The sequence below is a fragment of the Canis lupus genome, chromosome 6, assembly GCF_003254725.2.
Source record: "Canis lupus dingo isolate Sandy chromosome 6, ASM325472v2, whole genome shotgun sequence".
NCBI lineage: Eukaryota > Metazoa > Chordata > Mammalia > Carnivora > Canidae > Canis > Canis lupus.
Genome location: NC_064248.1, coordinates 9,525,712 through 9,551,259, shown reverse-complemented (window position 1 = coordinate 9,551,259; position 25,548 = coordinate 9,525,712). Strand labels below are relative to the sequence as shown.

At 43.1% G+C, this 25,548-nt stretch overlaps 1 protein-coding gene across 7 annotated transcripts in view; it reads left to right on the top strand.

Moving 5' to 3' along the window:
- Window positions 1-25,548, top strand: part of LOC112646265 (cytochrome P450 3A12-like) — a 92,170-nt gene that overhangs the window by 27,776 nt on the left and 38,846 nt on the right. For 3 of the 7 annotated variants that reach the window (XM_025426100.3, XM_025426099.3, XM_025426101.3), the window contains 2 exons: window positions 2,831-2,993; window positions 4,104-4,411. In XM_025426100.3, coding sequence (XP_025281885.1) covers window positions 2,831-2,993; window positions 4,104-4,199 — 259 coding nt within the window. In that variant the 3' untranslated portion in view covers window positions 4,200-4,411. Of the gene's footprint in view, window positions 1-2,830; window positions 2,994-4,103; window positions 4,412-18,531; window positions 18,805-20,829; window positions 21,139-22,669; window positions 22,764-25,548 lie in introns of those variants that run through there. The other 4 variants (XR_004816582.2, XM_025426103.3, XM_025426104.3 and 1 more) reach the window with 3 other exon arrangements.

The window sequence follows — 25,548 nt, the reverse complement described above, 5'->3', positions numbered from 1 at the left end:
TCTGCTAGCCTAAGTGGGAAAGCAGGGGCTGTGGATCTGAGAGTTCTCATCTCTGGTAGGGGAAGCAGCCTCATGAGGACAGAGAGGCACACAGGTCCCGTGCTGTCTGTGGCTGCAATCCTGTGCAGCTTTGTTTGTTTGTTTGTTTTTGAGAGAAAATCTTTTGTATTTATCAGAGAGCACATGGATGGATACAGTATATAAGATTTTTCTTTCTTTTTTTAATAATAAATTTATTTTTTATTGGCGTTCAATTTGCCAACATACAGAATAACACCCAGTGCTCACTCCGTCAAGTGCCCCCCTCAGTGCCCGTCACCCATTCACCCCCACCCCCGCCCTCCTCCCCTTCCATCACCCCTAGTTCATTTCCCAGAGTTAGGAGTCTTTATGTTCTGTCTCCCTTTCTGATATTTCCTACCCATTTCTTCTCCCTTCCCTTCTTTTCCTTTTCACTATTATTTATATTCATTCCCCAAATGAATGAGAACATATAATGTTTGTCCTTCTCTGATTGACTCATTTCACACAGCATAATACCCTCCAGTTCCATCCACGTCAAAGCAAATGGTGGGTATTTGTCGTTTCTAATGGCTGAGTAATATTCCATTGTATACATAAACCATAACTTCTTTATCCATTCATCTTTCGATGGACACCGAGGCTCCTTCCACAGTTTAGCTATTGTGGCCATTGCTGCTAGAAACATCGGGGTGCAGGTGTCCCGGCGTTTCATTGCATCTGCATCTTTGGGGTAAATCCCCAACAGTGCAATTGCTGGGTCGTAGGGCAGGTCTATTTTTAACTCTTTGAGGAACCTCCACACAGTTGTCCAGAGTGGCTGCACCATTTCACATTCCCACCAACAGTGTAAGAGGGTTCCCTTTTCTCCGCATCCTCTCCAACATTTGTGGTTTCCTGCCTTGTTAATTTTCCCCATTCTGACTGGTGTGAGGTGGTATCTCATTGTGGTTTTGATTTGTATTTCCCTGATGGCCAGTGATGCGGAGCATTTTCTCTTGCTATGTCTCAGACATATGTCTATGTCTTCCTCTGTGAGATTTCTCTTCATGTCTTTTGCCCATTCATGATTGGATTGTTTGTTTCTTTGCTGTCGAGTTTACGAAGTTCTTTATAGATCTTGGAAACTAGCTCTTTATCTGATACGTCATTTGCAAAAATCTTCTCCCATTCTGTAGGTTGTCTTTTAGTTTTGTTGACTGTATCCTTTGCTGTGCAAAAGCTTCTTATCTTGATGAAGTCCCAATAGTTCATTTTTGCTCCGTTTTTTTAATAAATTAATTTTTTATTAGTGTTCAATTTACCAACATACAGAATAACATCCAGTGCTCATCCCGTCAAGTGTCCCCCTCAGTGCTCCGTTTGTTTGTAATGGTTCATCCAAAGCAAAGTCATCTAAAAAATCTGCTCTCTAGCTGTCTGAGGAGCCTTCTTGAAGAGGTCTTGAGCTTCCTCTTCTGGGAATTCAGAGCAGAGTCTGTCTTTGGGCACAACTTAAATTCTGCAAAAGTTGGTACTTTCCTGTTTATTATATTGGTGAGGAAATTTTGGAGTGAACTTTTTAGGGATCTAGACTTTTAGCTCCTGACTCTAAGCTCCCTGATGGCAGAGCCCTTGTCCTGCTGCATGGTGTCCTTAGTGCTACCAACACATCTGCATGTAATACTTCCTAAAAGAAGTCAGAATTGACCAATTGAGCTGTTTCTTGGATCAGAAGCCCTGGTGGTTCCCATTCCTGGTCACTCAGCAGTCCCCATTCCTGCCACTTCTCAAACAGAAACCAGAAGACCACTCCTGGTGCTTCTCTCTGATTCATTCAGTCATGAGAGGAAGTGCTTACTTATATGTGTTAGGGACTGTGCCAGGCAGTGGAAGATTCACGTATTAAAAATGGCTGTTATGGAGAATTTTTGACACATACAAAGGGATATCCTGGAAACACACATCTAAGAAATACTTTTAATGCATCATATGTGCCCATCACCTGCCCAACAACCACTAACCATGTCAGCTGCCCCATCCACAAACCTTTGCAATTCCTTGTCTGATTCCCATATTACATTAAGGCTCATCATCTATAAACACACTCCAGTATGTTCCTCATAATATATGGAGTTTAAAAAAAATACCTACTGAGAATGCCATTATTACATTCACCAAACCCACATTTTTCCTTAATATAAATATTGAGGAATGAGTTTTTAATAAAATATAAGTCTAACCTTCAAGGAATTTATAGCCTCATGGAACAGATAGGCAAGATTTCAATTATTACACTCGTTATACATAACCGTGAGTATGAGCATAGTAGAGTAGCAACATTTGCCCATGCATATCATCTAACATGCTATTATTTGGAAGAGGGGTACTGCTGGGGAAGAGGGAGAAGTGAAGGGAAAAATAACAATACAAATCATGGGTGGCATTTTTCCTGCTTCTTTTGTCCATGGATATGTGACTAACATAAGTCAGTGGGGGCAGGATCCTAACTTTCCTTCAATCAGTCATATTTTCTGCTCACCTTTCAGAGTGTGAACAACTCACCACCCTGAATGTAATCCCAGTGTTCAAGACAAATCTTGTTTTCAACAGCATTCATCTCATCTCCTAAACAGTACCGAATGCTCCCATAAGGAAGGGGTATCCAATTATCTATAGCTAAAATTGTCGCTACAGAATAAACACGGCAGGATTTCAGTAACCAGTCCATCAAAGTTTCCTATATACTCCTGGTTGGAAACTCTTAACATGTACCTCTTGTGGTTTTTATGTTTCACTAACTTGTTTCCAACTTGTATTGTGGAACCAGGTTCAGTAAGAAGAACAAGGACAGCATAAATCCTTATACATACCTGCCCTTTGGAACTGGACCCCGAAACTGCCTTGGAATGAGATTCGCAATCATGAACATGAAACTTGCCCTCATCAAAGTCCTGCAGAACTTCTCCTTCAAACCTCGTAAAGAAACACAGGTCAGAAAGAGAACTTTCTGCATAAATAGTATTTTTTTTTTTAACTAAGAGATATCAAATGGATGTGTGGGGGGGCTCATTTATCCTTAATAATTTGTCCTATTGCTTGGAGAATCATTTGTGACCTTTTAAGTGTCCTTCAGCTCCTGAGTGCATGTCTGTGTCTTATAACCCCCCAACCATAAGGATCATCTATCCAGTGCAGTTCACATGACATTATGCTGCACAGACCTTTAACTTCAGCAATGTTTTAAATTTCTTCAAGTCCACTGAAAGGAAGGGAACAAGTTGTGTACAGTCATGACATGCATTGATCACCGTGACATGATGTTTGAAAGGTGCTCTTCCCCACCACAACTTACAGATGCTATCAAGACCGTGGTTCTCAACCTATGGTTTTATATTGGAATCAGTGGGTTCATTAAAAATCTGGTGTCCAGGTCATCTCAGAAATTCTAACATAATTCACACAGTGTCTAGCTTTAAAAGTACCCTCATTGATTCTCAAGTGCAAGCAAGGTTGACATTCACTGGTTTGAAGCATTTCTGCCAGATGTGACAGACTACCATGGTCCAGGCCATCCTGGCCACTTGGCCCCACCTTCTTCGAGCCCCACTCCAGTCTATCTGTTCTCCCTTTCTACTCCAAACTGCTACTATGAATGGGTATTTCCATTGGGAGAGGTGACAGGATTATTAGCAGGGAGGATGGCCATAGAATAAAATACATAATACCCGCTCAGGATGACCTTTAAACTTCAACATACATAATTGAACTCTATATCACTTCAAAATTGTATGCCATAATAGCTAAGAATCTGTTTTAAATTTTGAACACTCATCCTTTTTACATAAAATCTAAATCAATAAAAAACACAAAAGAACTCTATGTACTCAAAAGATACTCTGTTGAATGAGTGATGAATAAATGTTCCATGCTCCAGTCTTGATAGCTTACAGAGTAAGATGAAGAATAAGAGATATAGGATGCTAAACAGAGTATTTATATATTTGTAACACATTAGTGTCCTTCATGTATCTTGCTTACTTTACATCTGTCATTGGCAGGGCTTCATTCCTGGCTCTCATTTGCTGGTTTAACTGTTGCAGATTCCCCTGAAATTAAGTTCTCAAGGGTTAATTCGACCAGAAGAACCCATTGTTCTCAATGTTGAGCCAAGAGATGGGAGTGTGCGTGTAGCCTGAATTTACCTAAGGACTTCCCTTTTGTTCCTGGAGAAGCTATATCCCAGAATACCACAGACCTCAATTTCCTATGTGAGTAAAACCCAGAAATGAAGATGGGCTTCGTTTACTGCCCATGACGGATGACTAGAGATTCTGTACACGCCTTCAGCTTTGTCTGGTGTCTGTTTGGAGCATTATATATTGTGGAGAGTAAAGGATGTGACTAATAAGTGCCAGACATGTAGATGCAGTCTATCTGGTTCACACAGACTTACCCCCAGTTTGTGCCATCTACTCCCCTGAGCACTGATCAAGAATAGAAGGGAAGGGAGAAGAAATGGGTAGGAAATATCAGAAAGGGAGACAGAACATAAAGACTCCTGACTCTGGGAAATGAACTAGGGGTGGTGGAAGGGGAGGAGGGCAGGGGGGTGGCGGTGAATGGGTGATGGGCACTGAGGGGAGCACTTGACGGGATGAGCACTGGGTGTTATTCTGTATGTTGGCAAATTGAACACCAATAAAAAATAAATTTATTATTAAAAAAAAGAATAAAATTGAACTCCAATAAAAAAATTTAGGGATCCCTGGGTGGCGCAGCGGTTTAGCGCCTGCCTTTGGCCCAGGGCGCGAACCTGGAGACCCGGGATCGAATCCCACGTCGGGCTCCCGGTGCATGGAGCCTCCTTCTCCCTCTGCCTGTGTCTCTGCCTCTCTCTCTCTCTCTCTGTGTGACTATCATAAATAAATAAAAATTATTAAAAAAATTTTTTAAAAGGAGGAGGGGCAAGATGGCGGAAGAGTAGGGTCCCCAAATCACCTGTCCCCACCAAATTACCTAGATAACCTTCAAATCATCCTGAAAATCTACTAATTCGGCCTGAGATTTAAAGAGAGAACAGCTGAAACGCTACAGTGAGAAGAGTTCGTGCTTCTATCAAGGAAGGAAGACGGGGAAAAAGAAATAAAGAAACAAAAGGCATCCAAAGGGGAGGGGCCCCGCGAGGAGCCAGGCTAAGGCCGGGGCGAGTGTCCCCAGGACAGGAGAGCCCCGTCCTGGATCAGCAGGAGCTGCATCAACCTTCCCGCGCCCGCAGGGAGTTAGAGCAGGACCCCAGGAGGGCGGGGATGCCCTCGGGCTCCCGGGGACACTAACAGACACCTGCGCCCCGGGGAGAGCGCGCCGAGCCCCCTAAGGGCTGCAGCGCGCACGGCGGGATCCGGAGCAGCTCGGAGGGGCTCGGGCGGAGGAAGAGGTTCCGCGGAGGGGGCTGCGCGGCTCCGGGAGCAACTCGTAGGGACTCGAGCGGCGGCTCCACAGAGGGGGCTGCGGGGCAGGAGCGCGAATCCAACAGCGCAGACCCAGAGCACAGGTCGCCGGGGACACAGCCCAGGATCCGGCCTCCCCGCCCCCCGGGACAGGCAGAGGCCTGGAGGGCCCAGGACAGCAAGGACGCTCCTGCCCCCAGCTGAGCAGATCTGCGGCCGGCCCGCCCGGAGCCTCCAGGCCCCTGCAGACGGAGTAGTTCCTGCGGGAGCTGAATCCAGGTTTCCAGAGCTGCAGCAACCACTGGGGTTTTCCTCCTGCGGCCTCGTAAACAACCCCCACTGAGCCCTGCACCAGGCAGGGGGCAGAGCAGCTCCCCCAAGTGCTACCACCTGAAAATCAGCACAACAGGCCCCTCCCCCAGAAGACCAGCTAGAGGGACAAGTTCCAGGGGAAGCCAAGGGACTTAAAGTACACAGAATCAGAAGATACTCCCCAGTGTTTTTTGTTTTTGTTTTTGTTTTGTTTTTTTCTTTTTGATTTCTGATTGCTTCCCCCACCCCTTTTTTTCACCTTTCTTTCTTTTTCTTTCTCTTTTTCTTCTCTTTTTTCCTTTTTTTCTTCCTTTTTTCTTTTTTCTTTTTCTCTTTTCTTTCCTTTTCTCTCTCTCTTTTTCTCCTTTTCCCAATACAACTTGTTTTTGGCCACTCTGCACTGAGCAAAATGACTAGAAGGAAAACCTCACCTCAAAAGAAAGAATCAGAAACAGTCCTCTCTCCCACAGAGTTACAAAATCTGGATTACAATTCAATGTCAGAAAGCCAATTCAGAAGCACTATTATACAGCTACTGGTGGCTCTAGAAAAAAGCATAAAGGACTCAAGAGACTTCATGACTGCAGAATTTAGATCCAATCAGGCAGAAATTAAAAATCAATTGAATGAGATGCAATCCAAACTAGAAGTCCTAACGACGAGGGTTAACGAGGTGGAAGAATGGGTGAGTGACATAGAAGACAAGTTGATGGAAAAGAGGGAAACTGAGGAAAAAGAGACAGACAATTAAAAGACCATGAAGACAGATTAAGGGAAATAAACGACAGCCTGAGGAAGAAAAACCTACGTTTAATTGGGGTTCCCGAGGGCGCCGAAAGGGACAGAGGGCCAGAATATGAATTTGAACAAATCCTAGCTGAAAACTTTCCTAATCTGAGAAGGGAAACAGGCATTCAGATCCAGGAAATAGAGAGATCCCCCCCTAAAATCAATAAAAACCGTTCAACACCTCGACATTTAATAGTGAAGCTTGCAAATTCCAAAGATAAAGAGAAGATCCTTAAAGCAGCAAGAGACAAGAAATCCCTGACTTTTATGGGGAGGAATATTAGGGTAACAGCAGACCTCTCCACAGAGACCTGGCAGGCCAGAAAGGGCTGGCAGGATATATTCAGGGTCCTCAATGAGAAGAACATGCAACCAAGAATACTTTATCCAGCAAGGCTCTCATTCAAAATGGAAGGAGAGATAAAGAGCTTCCAAGACAGGCAGAAACTGAAAGAATATGTGACCTCCAAACCAGCTCTGCAAGAAAGTTTAAGGGGGACTCTCAAAATTCCCCTTTAAGAAGAAGTCCAATGGAACAATCCACAAAAATAGGGACTGAATAGATATCATGATGACACTAAACTCCTATCTCTCAATAGTAACTCTGAACGTGAATGGGCTTAATGACCCCATCAAAATGCGCAGGGTGTCGACTGGATAAAAAAGCAGGACCCATCATTTGCTGTCTACAAAAGACTCATGTTAGACAGAAGGACACTTACAGCCTGAAAATAAAGGTTGGAGAACCATTTACCATTCAAATGGTCCTCAAAAGAAAGCAGGGGTAGCCATCCTTATATCAGATAAACTAAAATTTACCCCGAAGACTGTAGTGAGAGATGAAGAGGGACACTATCTCATACTTAAAGGATCTATCCAACAAGAGGACTTAACAATCCTCAATATATATGCCCCAAATGTGGGAGCTGCCAAATATTTAAACCAATTAATAACCAAAGTGAAGGAATACTTAGATAATAATACACTTATACTTGGTGACTTCAATCTAGCGCTTTCTACCCTCGATAGGTCTTCTAAGCACAACATCTCCAAAGAAACGAGGGCTTTAAATGATACACTGGACCAGATGGATTTCACAGATATTTACAGAACTTTACATCCAAACTCAACTGAATACACATTCTTCTCAAGTGCACATGAAACTTTCTCCAGAATAGACCACATACTGGGTCACAAATCGGGTCTGAACCGATACCAAAAGATTGGGATCGTCCCCTGCATATTCTCAGACCATAATGCCTTGAAATTAGAACTAAATCATAACAAGAAGTTTGGGGGGGCGGGGAGGAGCACGATGGCGGAAGAGTAGGGTCTCCAAATCACCTGTCTCCACCAAATTATCTAGAAAACCTTCAAATTATCCTGAAAATCTATCAATTCGGCCTGAGATTTAAAGAGAGACCAGCTGGAATGCTACAGTGAGAGGAGTTCGCGCATCTATCAAGGTAGGAAGACGAAAAAGAAATAAAGAAACAAAGGCCTCCAAGGGGGAGGGGCCCCGCGAGGAGCCGGGCTGAGGCCGGGGCGAGTGTCCCCAGGACAGGAGAGCCCCGTCCCGGAGGAGCAGGAGCTGCACCGACCTTCCCGGGCGGAAAGGGGCTCGCAGGGAGTTGGAGCAGGACCCAGGAGGGCGAGGATGCCCTCCGGCTCCCTGGGACAGTAACAGAGCAACTGCGCGCCCAGGAGAGTGCGCCGAGCTCCCTAAGGGCTGCAGCGCGCACGGCGGGACCCGGAGCAGCTCGGAGGGGCTCGGGCGGCGGCTCCGCGGAGGGAGCTGCGCGGCCCCGGGAGCAGCTCGGAAGGGCTCGGGCAGAGGAAGAGGCTCCGTGCGGAGGGGGCTGCGCGGTTCCAGGAGGGGCTCGGGCGGCAGCTCCGCGGAGGGGGTTGCGCGGCCCGGGAGCGCGAATCCAACAGCGCAGGCTCCGGAGCACAGGGCGCCGGGACACAGCCCAGGATCCGGCCTCCCCCGGGACAGGCAGAGGCCGGGAGGGCCCAGGACAGCGAGGACGCTCCTGCCCCAGCTGAGCACATCAGCGGCCCCGCCCCAGAGCCTCCAGGCCCTGCAGAGTTCCTTTTTTTTTTTTTTTTTAATTTATTTTTTATTGGTGTTCAATTTACTACATACAGAATAACCCCCAGTGCCCGTCACCCATTCACTCCCACCCCCCGCCCTCCTCCCCTTCTACCACCCCTAGTTCGTTTCCCAGAGTTAGCAGTCTTTATGTTCTGTCTCCCTTTCTGATATTTCCCACACATTTCTTCCCCCTTCCCTTATATTCCCTTTCACTATTATTTATATTCCCCAAATGAATGAGAACATAGAATGTTTGTCCTTCTCCGACTGACTTACTTCACTCAGCATAATACCCTCCAGTTCCATCCACGTTGAAGCAAATGGTGGGTATTTGTCATTTCTAATAGCTGAGTAATATTCCATTGTATACATAAACCACATCTTCTTTATCCATTCATCTTTCGTTGGACACCGAGGCTCCTTCCACAGTTTGGCTATCGTGGCCATTGCTGCTATAAACATCGGGGTGCAGGTGTCCTGGCGTTTCATTGCATTTGTATCTTTGGGGTAAATCCCCAACAGTGCAATTGCCGGGTCGTAGGGTATCTCTATTTTTAACTCTTTGAGGACCCTCAACAGTGTTTTCCAAAGTGGCTGTACCACACTTTGCATTCCCACCAACAGTGCAAGAGGGTTTCCACTTCCCCACATCCTCTCCAACATTTGTTCTTTCCTGTCTTGTTATTTTTTACCATTCTCACTGGTGTGAGGTGGTATCTCATTGTGTTTTGATTTGTATTTCCCTGATGGCAACTGATGCAGAGCATTTTCTCATGTGCTTGTTGGCCATGTCTATGTCTTCCTCTGTGAGATTTCTATTCATGTCTTTTGCCCATTTCATGATTGGATTGTTTGTTTCTTTGGTGTTGAGTTTAATAAGTTCTTTATAGATCTTGGAAACTAGCCCTTTATCTGATATGTCATTTGCAAATATCTTCTCCCATTCTGTAGGTTGTCTTTGAGTTTTGTTGACTGTATCCTTTGCTGTGCAAAAGCTTCTTATCTTGATGAAGTCCCAATAGTTCATTTTTGCTTTTGTTTCTTTTGCCTTCGTGGATGAAAAGAAGAAGTCAAACTCTCCCTCTTCGCCGATGACATGATACTCTACATAGAAAACCCAAAAGTCTCCACCCCAAGATTGCTAGAACTCATACAGCAATTCGGTAGCGTGGCAGGATACAAAATCAATGCCCAGAAATCAGTGGCATTTCTATACACTAACAATGAGACTGAAGAAAGAGAAATTAAGGAGTCAATCCCATTTACAATTGCACCCAAAAGCATAAGATACCTAGGAATAAACCTAACCAAAGATGTAAAGGATCTATACCCTAAAAACTACAGAACACTTCTGAAAGAAATTGAGGAAGACACAAAGAGATGGAAAAATATTCCATGCTCATGGATCAGCAGAATTAATATTGTGAAAATGACAATGTTACCCAGGGCAATATATATATATATATATATATATATATATATATATATATATATATATATATTAAAAAGATTCATGGAAACTAATGAGAATGAAGATACAACCGTTCAAAATCTCTGGGATGCAGCAAAAGCAGTCCTGAGGGGGAAATACATCGCAATACAAGCATCCATTCAAAAACTGGAAAGAACTCAAATACAAAAGCTAACCTTGCACTTAAAGGAGCTGGAGAAAAAAGCAGCAGATGGACCCTACGCCCAGCAGAAGAAGAGAGCTAATTAAAATTCGAGCAGAACTCAACGAAATCGAGACCAGAAGAACTGTGGAACACATCAACAGAACCAGGAGTTGGTTCTTTGAAAGAATTAATAAGATAGATAAACCATTAGCCAGCCTTATTAAAAAGAAGAGAGAGAAGACTCAAATTAATAAAATCATGAATGAGAAAGGAGAGATCACTACCAACACCAAGGAAATACAAACGATTTTAAAAACATATTATGAACAGCTATACGCCAATAAATTAGGCAATCTAGAAGAAATGGACGCATTCCTGGAAAGCCACAAACTACCAAAACTGGAACAGGAAGAAATAGAAAACCTGAACAGACCAATAACCAGGGAGGAAATTGAAGCAGTCATCAAAAACCTCCCAAGACACAAAAGTCCAGGGCCAGATGTCTTCCCAGGAGAATTCTATCACACGTTTAAAGAAGAAATCGTACCTATTCTACTAAAGCTGTTTGGAAAGATAGAAAGAGATGGAGTGCTTCCAAATTCGTTCTATGAGGCCAGCATCACCTTAATTCCAAAACCAGACAAATATCCCACCAAAAAGGAGAATTATAGACCAATATCCCTGATGAACATGGATGCAAAAATTCTCAACAAGATACTAGCCAACAGGATCCAACAGTACAATAAGAAAATTATTCACCATGACCAAGTAGGATTTATCCCCGGGACACAAGGCTGGTTCAACACTCATAAAACAATCAATCTGATTCATCATATCAGCAAGAGGAAAACCAAGAACCATATGATCCTCTCATTAGATGCAGAGAAATCATTTGCAAAATACAGCATCCATTCCTGATCAAAACTCTTTAGAGTGTAGGGATAGAGGGAACTTTCCTCGACATCTTAAAATCCATCTAGGAAAAGCCCACAGCAAATATCTTTCTCAATGGGGAAGCACTGGGAGCCTTTCCCCTAAGATCAGGAACAAGACAGGGATGTCCACTCTCACCACTGCTATTCAACATAGTACTGGAAGTCCTAGCCTCAGCAATCAGGCAACAAAAAGACATTAAAGGCATTCAAATTGGCAAAGAAGAAGTCAAACTCTCCCTCTTCGCCGATGACATGATACTCTACAAAGAAAACCCAAAAGCCTCCACTCCAAGATTGCTAGAACTCATACAGCAAGTTGGTCCCGTGGCAGGATACAAAATCAATGCCCAGAAATCAATGGCATTTCTATACACTAACAATGAGACTGAAGAAAGAGAAATTAAGGAGTCAATCCCATTTACAATTGAACCCAAAAGCATAAGATACCTAGAAATAAACCTCACCAAAGGGGTAAAGGATCTATACCCTAAAAACTACAGAACACTTCTGAAAGAAATTGAGGAAGACACAAAGAGATGGAAAAATATTCCATACTCCTGGATTGGCAGAATTAATATTGCAAAATTGTCAATGTTACCCAGGGTAATTTACACGTTTAATGCAATCCCTATCAAAATACCATGGACTTTCTTCAGAGAGTTAGAACAAATTATTTTAAGATTTGTGTGGAATCAGAAAAGACCCCGAATAGCCAGGGGAATTTTAAAAAAGAAAACCATATCTGGGGGCATCACAATGCCAGATTTCAGGTTGTACTACAAAGTTGTGGTCATCAAGACAGTGTGGTACTGGCACAAAAACAGACACATAGACAATGGAACAGAATAGAGAACCCAGAAGTGGACCCTGAACTTTATGGGCAACTAATATTCGATAAAGGAGGAAAGACTATCCATTGGAAGAAAGACAGTCTCTTCAATAAATGGTGCTGGGAAAATTGGACATCCACTTGCAGAAGAATGAAACCAGACGACTCTCTTTCACCATACACAAAGACAAACTCAAAATGGATGAAAGATCTAAATGTGAGACAAGATTCCATCAAAATCCTAGAGGAGAACACAGGCAACATCCTTTTTGAACTCGGCCACAGTAACCTTGCAAGATACATCCACGAAGGCAAAAGAAACAAAAGCAAAAATGAACTATTGGGACTTCATCAAGATAAGAAGCTTTTGCACAGCAAAGGATATCAACAAAACTAAAAGACAACCTACAGAATGGGAGAAGATATTTGCAAATGATGTATCAGATAAAGGGTTAGTTTCCAAGATCTATAAAGAACTTCTTAAACTCAACACCAAAGAAACAAACAATCCAATCATGAAATGGGCAAAAGACATGAAGAGAAATCTCACAGAGGAAGACATAGACATGGCCAACATGCACATGAGAAAATGCTCTGCAGCACTAGCCATCAGGGAAATACAACTCAAAACCACGATGAGATATCACCTCACACCAGTCAGAATGGGGAAAATTAACAAGGCAGGAAACCACAAATGTTGGAGAGGATGTGGAGAAAAGGGAACCCTCTTACACTGTTGGTGGGAATGTGAACTGGTGCAGCCACTCTGGAAAACTGTGTGGAGGTTCCTCAAAGAGCTAAAATTAGACCTGCCCTACAACCCAGCAATTGCACTGTTGGGGATTTACCCCAATGATTCAGATGCAATGAAACGCCAGGACACCTGCACCCCGATGTTTCTAGCAGCAATGTCCACAATAGCAAACTGTGGAAGGAGCCTCGGTGTCCAACGAAAGATGAATGGATAAAGAAGATGTGGTTTATGTATACAATGGAGTATTACTCAGCCATTAGAAACGACAAATACCCACCATTTGCTTCAACGTGGATGGAACTGGAGGGTATTATGCTGAGTGAAGTAAGTCAATCGGAGAAGGACAAACAGTGTATGTTCTCACTCATTTGGGGAATATAAATAATAGTGAAAGGGAATATGAGGGAAGGGAGAAGAAATGTGTGGGAAATATCAGAAAGGGAGACAGAGCATATAGACTGCTAAGTCTGGGAAATGAACTAGGGGTGGTGCAAGGGGAGGAGGGCGGGGGTGGGGGTGAGTGGGTGTTGGGCACTGAGGGGGACACTTGACGGGATGAGCACTGGGTGTTATTCTGTATGTTGGTAAATTGAACACCAATAAAAATTATTTTATTAAAAAAAAAGATAGAAAGAGATGGAGTACTTCCAAATTCGTTCTATGAGGCCAGCATCACCTTAATTCCAAAACCAGACAAAGACCCCACCAAAAAGGAGAATTATAGACCAATATCCCTGATGAACATGGATGCAAAAATTCTCAACAAGATACTAGCCAACAGGATCCAACAGTACAATAAGAAAATTATTCACCATGACCAAGTAGGATTTATCCCCGGGACACAAGGCTGGTTCAACACTCATAAAACAATCAATCTGATTCATCATATCAGCAAGAGGAAAACCAAGAGCCATATGATCCTCTCATTAGATGCAGAGAAAGCATTTGACAAAATACAACATCCATTCCTGATCAAAACTCTTCAGAGTGTAGGGATAGAGGGAACTTTCCTCGACATCTTAAAATCCATCTATGAAAAGCCCACAGCAAATATCATTCTCAATGGGGAAGCACTGAGAGCCTTTCCCCTAAGATCAGGAACAAGATGTCCACTCTCACCACTGCTATTCACCAATAAAAAATAAATTTATTATTTATTAAGTAAGCAGGACCCATCTATTTGCTGTCTACAAAAGACTCATTTTAGACAGAAGGACACTTACAGCCTGAAAATAAAAGGTTGGAGAACCATTTACCATTCAAATGGTCTTCAAAAAAAAAGCAGGGGTAGCCATCCTTATATCAGATAAACTAAAATTTACCCCGAAGACTGTAGTGAGAGATGAAGAGGGACACTATATCATACTTAAAGGATCTATCCAACAAGAGGACTTAACAATCCTCAATATATATGCCCTGAATGTGGGAGCTGCCAAATATATCAATCAATTAATAACCAAAATTAAGACATACTTAGATAATAATACACTTATACTTGGTGACTTCAATCTAGCGCTTTCTACACTCAATAGGTCTTCTAAACACAACATCTCCAAAGAAACGAGAGCTTTAAATGATACACTGAACCAGATGGATTTCACAGATATCTACAGAACTCTACATCCAAACTCAACTGAATACACATTCTTCTCAAGTGCACATGAAACTTTCTCCAGAATAGACCACATACTGGGTCACAAATCAGGTCTTAACCGATCCCAAAAGATTGGGATTGTCCCCTGCATATTCTCAGACCATAATGCCTTGAAATTAGAACTAAATCACAACAAGAAGTTTGGAAGGACTTCAAACACATGGAGGTTAAGGACCATCCTGCTAAAAGATGAAAGGGTCAACCAGGAAATTAGAGAAGAATTAAAAAGATTCATGGAAACTAATGAGAATGAAGATACAACTGTTCAAAATCTTTGGGATGCAGCAAAAGCAGTCCTGAGGGGGAAATACATCGCAATACAAGCATCCATTCAAAAACTGGAAAGAACTCAAATACAAAAGCTAACCTTATACCTAAAGGAGCAGAGGAAAAAACAGCAAATAGATCCTATACCCAGCAGAAGAAGAGAGTTAATAAAGATTCGAGCAGAACTCAACGAAATCGAGACCAGAACTGTGGAACAGATCAACAAAACCAGGAGTTGGATCTTTGAAAGAATTAATAAGATAGATAAACCATTAGCCAGCCTTATTAAAAAGAAGAGAGAGAAGACTCAATAAATTTGAATGTATTTTCCCTCATTGATTTCTTGCATAATATTGATTTCTTAAAATATTGTATGCAAATAAAGTGTGTAATTTATATATGATTACTGAGAATTTGGCAATTTGCCCATAGGTGGAATGCCTCACTTGCCTCTCTGATATCAGCAGGCCTTCCTGGAAGTCCCAACTAAATTTTCTTAATCATTGTGTTGGCAACAGAGAATGTGCTCTCCTAAATCCTGTTTGGTTCATTTTGGGATTTAACTTTTCTTGACCTACAAGATATCTTTCTACTTGGGAACTGTTTTGACACAAATTTTGCCCACTAGGGGATGGAGGACAAGTGGGCTCTCATCCTGGTGTTTCTTTAGATCCTACAGGGCTAGGGAAAACTAAGGTGTGGTGGTCCTTCTCCCTACCTTGTGTTTACACAGCTGGACAGACTTGCAGATTCAATTAGAATCGAGGAAATGAGGAAAGCCAGGTGACTCAGTGGTTGAGAGTCTGCCTTTGGCTCAGGGTGTGATCCTGAAGTCCTGGGATTGAGTCCCCCATCAGGCTTCCTGCATGGAGCCTGCTTCTCCCTCTGCCTAAGTCTCTGCCTCTGTGTGTGTGTGTGTGTGTGTGTGTGTGTGTGTGTGTGTGTATGTGTGTGTGTGTGTATAAATAAATAAAATAAGTAAATAAATAAAATCTTAAAAAAAATAGAATCCAGGAAATGAATTCTCTAAACATTTACGTCCTCAGTGTCTCCTCACAGAGCATGTGGTAAAAAGAGCCATTTACACATAATCCATAAAAAGAAAAAGGTCAGTAGTCCAACTTCAGCAAACTCCCAACTTTTTGATTATGTATCAGTTAAAACTTGGACTCACATCTCCTCCTTCTGCTGAAAGAGACTACATTGCATAATTTGGAGTTACTCTATAACTGTTGTCCTCTCTTGCCATGAGTTGAACTGTTTATGAGTTCATATTGAATGAATAATTCTAAAGTGCCCGTGAGGGTCAGGTATCTGGTTGGGCAAAGTCACCAGATAGACCAGATACCCTTACCTTATAGCAGGTGTTGATTTATAACCCAATAGTCGTGTGGTTATTTGTTTAGTGTCTCTCATCCCTTTAGAGCATCAGGTTCATTAGGCAGATATTTTGACTTTTTAATATTAGTGCTAGGCCCATGGACAAAATGCAGCAGGTGTAGAGCCCAACTAACATCTAGGGACAATGGGAGAGGGGCCTACTCCTCCAGTTTTTGGAATGTCCATGGATTAGTCAGTTACTTCACCACTCCCACACCAACCACAGGACCCAGTCACCAAAACTTAGATACCACCTGGTAATCCAAAATTGACAAACTCAAGTATGACCTTACTGAGAAGAATGAGGGCTTGACAGCTTAGGAACAGACAGAGAGTCTTGGTTTCATTTTCACAACCTGAGATTGGGACCTGTGAAATTTGGATATCATGCACAAATATTTCCATCCCAGAGCGACACTGACTCCCCAACTGTGAGCAGTTCTCTCTTGGCCAGTAAAAAATCAGGCCCAGCTTCTGAGAAGATGTGCCAGATGGGCTCAGGATATAAAGGGATGGGAATATTAGATGGCCCAGACTCCTTTCCTCCCTGAGTTTCTGACTGCCTGTCCACCAACACTGGTATCTGAGCCTAAGACTTCCCTGAGCATATTTGAGGTTCAGTTTTACACAATAGCGAAGGAGACTGAAAAGCATATAAATCCTTCCCTGTGCAGGAAGATGCATAGTTACTTTTCCTTGGCTATACTATAATTATGTTAGATTCCTCTATCTTCAACCTGAATGATGTCTGAGTCTTAACTGTATTTTTACCCCCACAAAATTAGAGTTTGGAAAGTACATGATGAGCATATTTGTACAGGAAGGAGTAGATCAGAGCCACAGAGCATGAGGGGTAGTCCCCAATGCTCACTGTCTTCCTTAACACATTCTGCACAGCTCTGAGAATGGGAATCTTGTCATGTCAGGTGTCCCCTGCCGGGGAAGGATGGGGCACAAAGCTCATGCTTCTATTATTTTCCCCTACAGACAAGACCATCTGCATTGGTCCGGTGCTGGCTACATTTTGGTCCCCAGCAATGGCTAGGATATCACTGTTGGGACAGATTCCAAGCAGCTAGAGCAGGACCTGAGGTGAATAGGGCAGGAGGATACTCATATTAGGCTTAGTTAGGAAATTGTCATAGTGGAGCATGGGTTTTGGAGGAGGATGAAGGCATGTTAGTTTCCACAGAGATTTGATTTCCAAGTAAAATAAGAAAGGCTTTGTGTTTACGTGAGAGACATAAGTGGTTTCTGTTATCCAATGACAGGAATCTGTCCTTGTTTGCATGTATTCTGTGTACCTCTCTGCTGGGGAACTTAGGGAGGCAGATCCCATCCAACGATATTCTTACTATCACCTCTATTGGCAATCTGCCTTCCCTGCTGAGATGAGGCAGAGTTCTTTGTTGTGGGAGACCCACAAGGAAACCCCTGTTCAGGTCACCATGAAGGTCTTGAACAGAAACTTAACCAGTTTGCTTTTGTAGTCTTCAGTCTCAATATTCTATAGTGACACTTATCATGGAAGGGCTCTGCTGTTGCAAAGCGCAGAGGACTCTTCAGTCTCACTTTATGTTCATTTATTTGCAATAGGTTCCTGTGATCAATGGCTGATGGAAAGCCCATTGCAGTCAATAAGTCTCAGTCTTTACATCTGTAACATGGAATAGCATGACCCTATTGAATGGTGGCCAGTGAAGACCCCAAAAGGGGGCAGAAGTATTTCAGAATTCCTGGGATTTGTTCCCCTACTTTTCCTAGGATTGTCTTCCAGCTTTCTATGTCTATGCATTGTTGGTACTAAGGATTGGAGGCCCTTCTCTGGGACACCTCCATTGTCCCAGAGATTCCAGAGGTATGCCACATAATCCACAGTTTCTCAGGCCATACAGACACAGAACATGGGTCTGAGTGATGATAATGAGCAGGGGTAATTTCCAGATGCTATGTTCTCAGATCTCTCCCATCAGGTATGTGGGATGGTCACCAAAAATTCACCCAGAAAGGACCTAGAGGAAGCCCAATCATTGCACCTCTACCAACTCAACCTCACCAACCTTCACAATAATAGAACTGGGGCATAGGGGATAGAAATCCCCAGAGGACAAAGCGGTTATATGTGTTCAAGGAGGTTGCTGAAGAAAGACTCCAATAGAGGGGAATATGTCAGAGCTGGATTTGAAGGATGGGTAAGAGCTTTCTAGGGAGCCCAGTGGCATTTGTAGTCAGAGGAACCCACATGGGTAGAGATGTGCAGACTTAGCTTGCTTGAAGGATTTCATGTATTTAAAAATAAAGGAAGCCATGGTGACAAGGGCAAGTGAGGGATTTAAGTACGGTGACTTTACCTGCGTTTTTGTAACCTTTGAGATTACCGATAACACTGATTGAGTTGTTTATTGATTTTGGACAGAATATGATCTCAAAGGTCAATCTGGGAGTGTGTCCATGATGCTTTGCCAACACTCATGGCTGGGGGAAAGGGCCCTGCTACTGGCTCCAGCTCCAGTCCTGCCCCATTTTCAGTATACACATTCCAGCCTCACGGAATCATTGCTATGGGAAGGGAAGCCGCACACACGCAGGTCATCAAAGACTAGCCCACACTGCTGAACAAAAGTAGAGGAGACTCACAGAGAGAAAGTGGCCATGGACCTGATCCCAAGCTTTTCCACAGAAACCTGGCTTCTTCTGGCCACCAGCCTGGTGCTGTTCTACCTGTAAGTAACTACCCAGGTTCATCATCCCCGGAACCTTCAATTTGTGTTGCTAATCAGCATCCACTCCCTTTTTCTTGTCTGTTTTGAGGATCAAGGAATTGAGAAAGAAGTTGCTTAAGTGTTGAGTACTTCAAACATGCTGTGAACACCTAAAAGATTATTATTGACCTCACCAGATCTACTGAAGTATACCTACCACACCGCAACTCCAATTCCTGTAGCTAGGAGGGTTTGAGTGACAGTAGTTCTTCTGGGGGCGATCTTCTGATGGACCACCAGTTGGGACCTAGACTAATTAAGCAGAATTCAAGAGAGGCAGAATAAAATCAACAGGCCCCAATACCCTGGAGTCCTCATCCCTTTCTAAGCTATGGGGATTTTGGAGGCCGAGGGAGTGGCTTGAGTCATTGGCTCATTACCTTCACCTTCTGGTCTGTGCCTTCCACAGGATATGTATTGGATTGGGCCTGTATCACTAGGTGGCTCCTGCTCCCCCCACTCTCTACCGCCAGGCATTATGAATACAAGGCACTTGATGCACCCTGACAACCGAGGGGGTGCTAGAGATGCTTTTTTCCCCTCTTCTGACTGAGCTCTTCCCTCTTTCCTGCACCCCTCTACTGGCCATCCCTCACCCTGTACTGTGCAGAACTCCTTACCCCTAAATCAACATCCTTAGAGCTGAGGAGACGTGGTAGAAATCTTTCAAAATTTATTCATTTCACCTTTTCCTTCCACTCTCTGGAATGGTTAGCATCAGGATAGAGATTTTTTCCCTCTACCCCTCAATATGAATCTGCCAGCAGCCAAGAGGCAGAGCCCTGAAAGCCAATTTGGCTTTAAACTATGCTTTTGCCTTTATATTACAGTACTGGAGGAGGAATTGAAACATCTGGCAGAGGAATTCCTTTCAGTGATGGGATTCCCACCATCGTGGAGCAGTTTGGGAAAGGATTGAGTTTTACAACATGGATAGGGACAGACCCTCCATGTCATATTTGACCTCTGCCTCAATTTCACTTTCTTTAAGAGGAGGAAATCATGAGATATGAACATAGAACATGGAACATAGAACATTTTCATTTTCTAAGAGAAAGGTTAGAATGCTAGGTAGTGTGGCAAGACATTTTCTGTATGATGACATTTAAATTGAATAGGTAGTGTTTAATTTCACTCTACTTAAAATAGGGTTGGGGTTTTTTTTTTTTTTTGCTGAGATAAAAGTCTTTCCTGTATGCTTTTTCCTACCAATAAAAGAGGGCTGTTGGTTCAGCCTTTGTGACTATAAAGGTGCATAAATAGCTTATGTCTTCTAGAGTAATATGAATTTAGTGTACACATGCATACTTCCATGATATAGGTTGTATGTGTCTCAAATGCATGTGCCCACTTGTTGTTTTAAGGATCTCACTACTCACTACAGATGAGTAGTGAGACAGAGCCTGAACTGATGTGAGAGGCATCCAGGTAGAACTGGGGATGGAGCGGGAGAATATTCCTCCCTCAGAACAGACCTCCCAGAAATACTCCTCTGTCCTGGTCCCACAGGAGATCATCATGGGACCATAAGGTTAGCATCTCGTCTGCTTGAAGCGAGGGAACAAGAACACACCATGTAAGTTCCAGTGTGTCATCTGGCAGTGGGGCTGTCACTGGATACTGTCACCACCAGGCAAACACTGTATACTAAGACACTGGTGTAACCAAGACTCAGTAGCTGTAGACAGTGCCCTCTGCAGGCATGGAATGCAAAAACTTTTTTTTTTTTTTTTTTTTGGTAAATTTATTTTTTATTGGTGTTCAATTTGCCGACATATAGAGTAACACCCAGTGCTCATCCCATCAAGTGCCCCCCTCAGTGCCCGTCACCCAGTCACCCCCACCACCCGCCCTCCTCCCCTTCCACCACCCCTAGTTCGTTTCCCAGAGTTAGCAGTCTCTCATCAAAAACAATTTTTAAAATGGCTTCATTGTTAGGCCCTTCATTTGTACCAGCAGCTGCATGACTCTACCAAGAAGAGGGAGGCTGGAGAGAATCAGAAAAATTCACTCAGCCCCCTGCCTGCCTTCTTATGGAGCCATGTGGCTTTAGACAGTACACAAGATCTTTCCTTGGGACCAGTGTTCCTGACTATCCCTCACTTGCTTGGCCTCACTTGGGAGTTCATGGAGCACAGTGAATGTTCAGAAACAGGACTTGATTTAGAGTGGTGGTGATGACAAGAAGAGAATGGAGGTGGGACCAACTAAGACTACCCTGGCTTCTACAATTGGTGCTGATGAGTCCAGCTGTACTAGAGGAAGGATCCAAACACTCAGTCGGGCACAGCTGAGGTACATCCACTGGTCCCTCAAATACTGGTCATTTTGTGCAATTTTGTGAGTTTGTTTACATTTTATATGATTTGCTGGTTTTGTAGGGACTATTTTGAACATTTACTGTCTTAAGGTTAGTCCCCAGAGATGAGGAGACAGGGTCTTCATTCCAATCTATGGAACATTTTATCATTACTCATTTTTGTTGCATAACATGTATTCTGCTGTCAACTGGAGGTGTCTGGACTTTGGAAGGTCTCATATCAGATAGCACCTGCAGGGCATGTACCATCTCTACCCAACATCATTTCCCACTGTACTTTCCTTATTTGCCTCTTCTGGGTTAACCTTGTAGGCCTAGCAGGTTCGTGGGTAAAATGGTTTCTGGCAGCTCCTATCCTCAGCCTTTCTTCTTCCTCCGCCCTGCCATCCCTCAGCAAACCTAAGTGGAAGGGTTCTAAGTATCTAGAACCCCCAGTTGTGGGATTCTACACATGACACATGAAAGATGATTGTAGGCAAGCCTGTCATAGGGAGCATCAACCGTAATGGGTTTCTCAGACAGTGGAAGCACAGAGCCAGTAAACTAACTGCTTTGTGAGTAACCATCTTGAAGAGAAAATGAGTGTACCTTGCAGTGTGCTGATCAGGTGAGTATCACAGGTTGAAGGACCAGATGCCACGATGGGAAGAATGGTCTGGAAGTGGATTGTTTTCTTACTGATTCTTGTATATGGAGTCATTTGGGGCACATATAGGCCAGTCTGTCTTCTCTGCAGCTCAAGAGAACCAGACTGCTCCACAACAGAGACTTGGGTGGAGCTGAGATTTCACTGTTAGCAAAGCTGTCTTTTTTCTATGGGACAATGGAGTTTGGACATAATTTTTATTATACAAACATAAGAGCACTGTAGTTGCTCAAGGCCTCTCTCTCTGAAGACAGATTTAAGAAGACGCATATTCAGAACCATCACAGAGCCTATAGTGAAGGAAAAACACAAAGATCTCTGAGCAAACTGTATGAGTATTTTCATGGTCCGCTCTCAGAACCTCTCAGCTCTTGAGTAGATGCAATTAAGCAAAATCTCATCACTTAGAATAGAGAATCACATTTCCTCTTTCCACCTAGAATGAGAATCTCCAAAATCATGGAAGAGTCATTTATTAAATAGGCATAACTGAATTTCCTGGAAGAAATCAGCATGAATCTTTCAGGAGCACTCAAGGGTGGAATATTTATCAAATATTCATTCTAGGATTGAGACCACGACATTTTCAGCTACTCTTAGCTAATCATTATTACGTTTTGACAGTCTCACATTATTACGGTTTGACAGTCTCGTTTTGACAGACTGGAAAGGAGATGATCAACATCATCATCAGATGATGATGAGCAAATGCAATTATTGCTGTTGGAATTGTTGTTATCATTTCTTGCCGATTGTTACCTCCTCCCTCCCTTGACTATTCCACTTCTGTGTCATTGACTGGCCAGCCCCAGCACCTATTCCACCATCCCTGTGACCTGGCTTTCTCTTTGGCTTTATAGCTATGGGACCTACACGCATGGACTTTTTAAGAAGCTGGGAATTCCTGGGCCAACACCTCTGCCTTTTTTGGGAACTGTTCTTGGCTACCGTAATGTGAGTATTGTTTGAGCTATGACTTTTGCTTCTGTCAGTTGCAAATCCCACTTTAATTCCATAATAAAAATGCTCCTTCTCACGAGGAAATCTTCGATTTCTGACTTTCCAGAAATGGTGTCAAGTCTACCCCAGAGCTCTATTGTCTGTTATTACGAGCCTCAGGGTTTGCCTCAGTGGGCAGCCCAGCTCTCTGACTAATTCAGCATGGAACTTGATGCTTTAGCTTATGAGCATTATGAAGAGGCTTTTGTTTTGTTTTTGGAAGGTGTGGATTCCCAGGAAGGCATCATCATATTGGTATTAGGAGAAGAGAACCAAGGGTGTCCGTGCTAGTGGTCCAGTGAGCTATGTATGCTAGAATCAGACTTTTTTGTTCTTGCACAAGCCCTGGATAGCCCTTTCCATTTCCTGGATGGTTCTCGAACTTCAGATTATTGGGCAGCCCCAGATTCACCACTGGGGAATTTGCACATACTTGAATTCTCTCACGAACTGACCAACCCCCTGCAGCTATTTGCATGCATCTAATTCTCCCTTTGCTAACAGTGAAATCTCAGCTTTACTTCTCTACCTTCAAAAGAGACACCCTATGTGTGAGTTCAGCAGGGAGGGAGTTTAACTGAGGTGAGATGCTGTTTCTCTATTGACTTCAGGTTTTAACCTTTAAAGGTCTTGTGTGTTTTCCTACAAAGCAAGAACCACCCATATATCCCTAGAAAAAAGATACTTTGACAAAATTATTAAGAAATTAATGTAACTGGTTAGGCCTGGGTGGGTGACTCAGTTGGTTAAGCATCAGACCTTTGATTTCAGCTCAGGTCATGATCTCAGGGTCATGGGATGGAGCCCAGCATCTGAGTCTGCTTCAGATTCTCTCTCTTCCTCTCCCTTTGCTTCTTCCCTGCACCCCCCACCCTGCTTGTGCTCTCTCTCTTTCTTTTTTGAAATAAATCAATAAAATCTTTAAGAAAAAAGAAATTAATGTAATTGAATGGAATATACTAGTGACACACAGACTGATGTTGGTAGAGTGGTTGTGGGTAATCCAGCTTTGATGCCTTGTCTGAAGCCTAGCCTCTGGACAGGGGTTAGAAGATCACATAGAGGAAGTTGGCAGTCTCACCTGCAAGCTGCTCTCTGCTGTGGAGTTCCTTTCCCACAGATCTGAGGCTTGTTCCTCTGATTCCACTTTGTTGCGCGCTCTGTGGCAACACGATTAGGGTCCTGGGGGTAAGGAGATGAGGAAAATAAAAGTAAAGAGATGGGGACAGGAGGGACACAGTGGATGATGTCCAAGCAGTGTCAGCTTTATTCAAGGTTCTTACAGTATTATATAGCACAAGCAGAACAAAGATAAAGGAATACCTACATGCATGACAGACCCTACTGACACAGGAGGGTCCTAGTTAATAGATAAACATGCTATTCTAGGTGCATACGCTTTCAAAAGGACAATAGATATGATTGACAGACAAGTAAGAATAGCACAGACCCCTATTTAACTTTACCACCAGGCTAGAACACATTATATCAATTGTATTATGTGGGTGATCACGTAAAAGCGATCTCCGGAAACCATTGCTCAAGTCCCTTCTCAAGCGTCAACCAACCATTTACCCTTTGGGCTCCCGAGCCTTATGAGTAAATGAGGGACGCAAGTCCGAGATTGGTTTGGTTTAGTAACTCTAGCTAGTCTGTGGCCGTCCACATTTCCCCCTTTTTTGTTTTAAGATTAAGGAAATGTAATTGAGCATCCGTATTGAATCTGTGCCGTCTTGCCTTGGCCTGAATCACACACCATGCAAAAAGTAGATCATAATAGTAAATATGATTATAAACATCCAGAATGAATATTTTAATAGGTTGTCTGGATTAAATCCGTGCAGGCCATCCAAGATATGAGCCACCATTTTAGCTGGGTTTGTCATACTTATCTGAGAATAACTGATAACGGAGATTTCCCTTTGCAACGCCAACAAATCAAGACTTATATTACTATGAAACCATATTCCTTGTAGATGTTTTTTAACTTCTCCCCATGTTACATTAGTGGCTTTCATAGGGGTGACACATATATGCTGAAACCCGCCATGGCAAACCAGAGACATCTGGGTTTTCAACAGGGATAGTTGATTTCCCAGAAATTCCACTGCTTCTTTGAGCCCATCAAGACAACTGAGAATTTTTTTATCTATACGCTCCTGAGTAGACAGCGCATAAGAGACGTTTTTTGCTAAGTTGTTAACGTATTGTGCTGTCTGTACACCCTGGGGTAAGGCCACAGAGGCTGCAGCTGCAGTAGCTATAAGAGCAACCAATGCAGCAATATGGGCTAGCAATAGCCCAAGGAAGCGTTTCAATCTTTTCAATTGTAGCTGCATTCCCACAGCAAACTGATAACCATAATTAGCATACCAAGGGCCTTCAGTCTCAACAGGCAATAGTAAATAAGGAGGTTGCATAGTCAAAAAGATAGTGACAGGACCTGTTTGAGGTGAGGGCAAGTGCACAGGCAAACAATTGGTTAATACACAATTTTTACATCCTAGTTCAAATAATATATCAGTTCCATTATTTTGTATAAAGGAAAAATTTGCCGTCCCATATCCTACCACCAACAGGAAAGGCTTAGGGACAGAGGCCCGTATAGTAAGTTTGAAGTCCTTTGTGTTCGTGTAGCCACTCTTAGCTGTCTGCATCTTGGCTGGTCCCATGGCGGCTACCAATTTCCAGAGTTCTGTGTGGTACATTTCTCCGACGGTAGAAAAAAACCCTCCGGTTA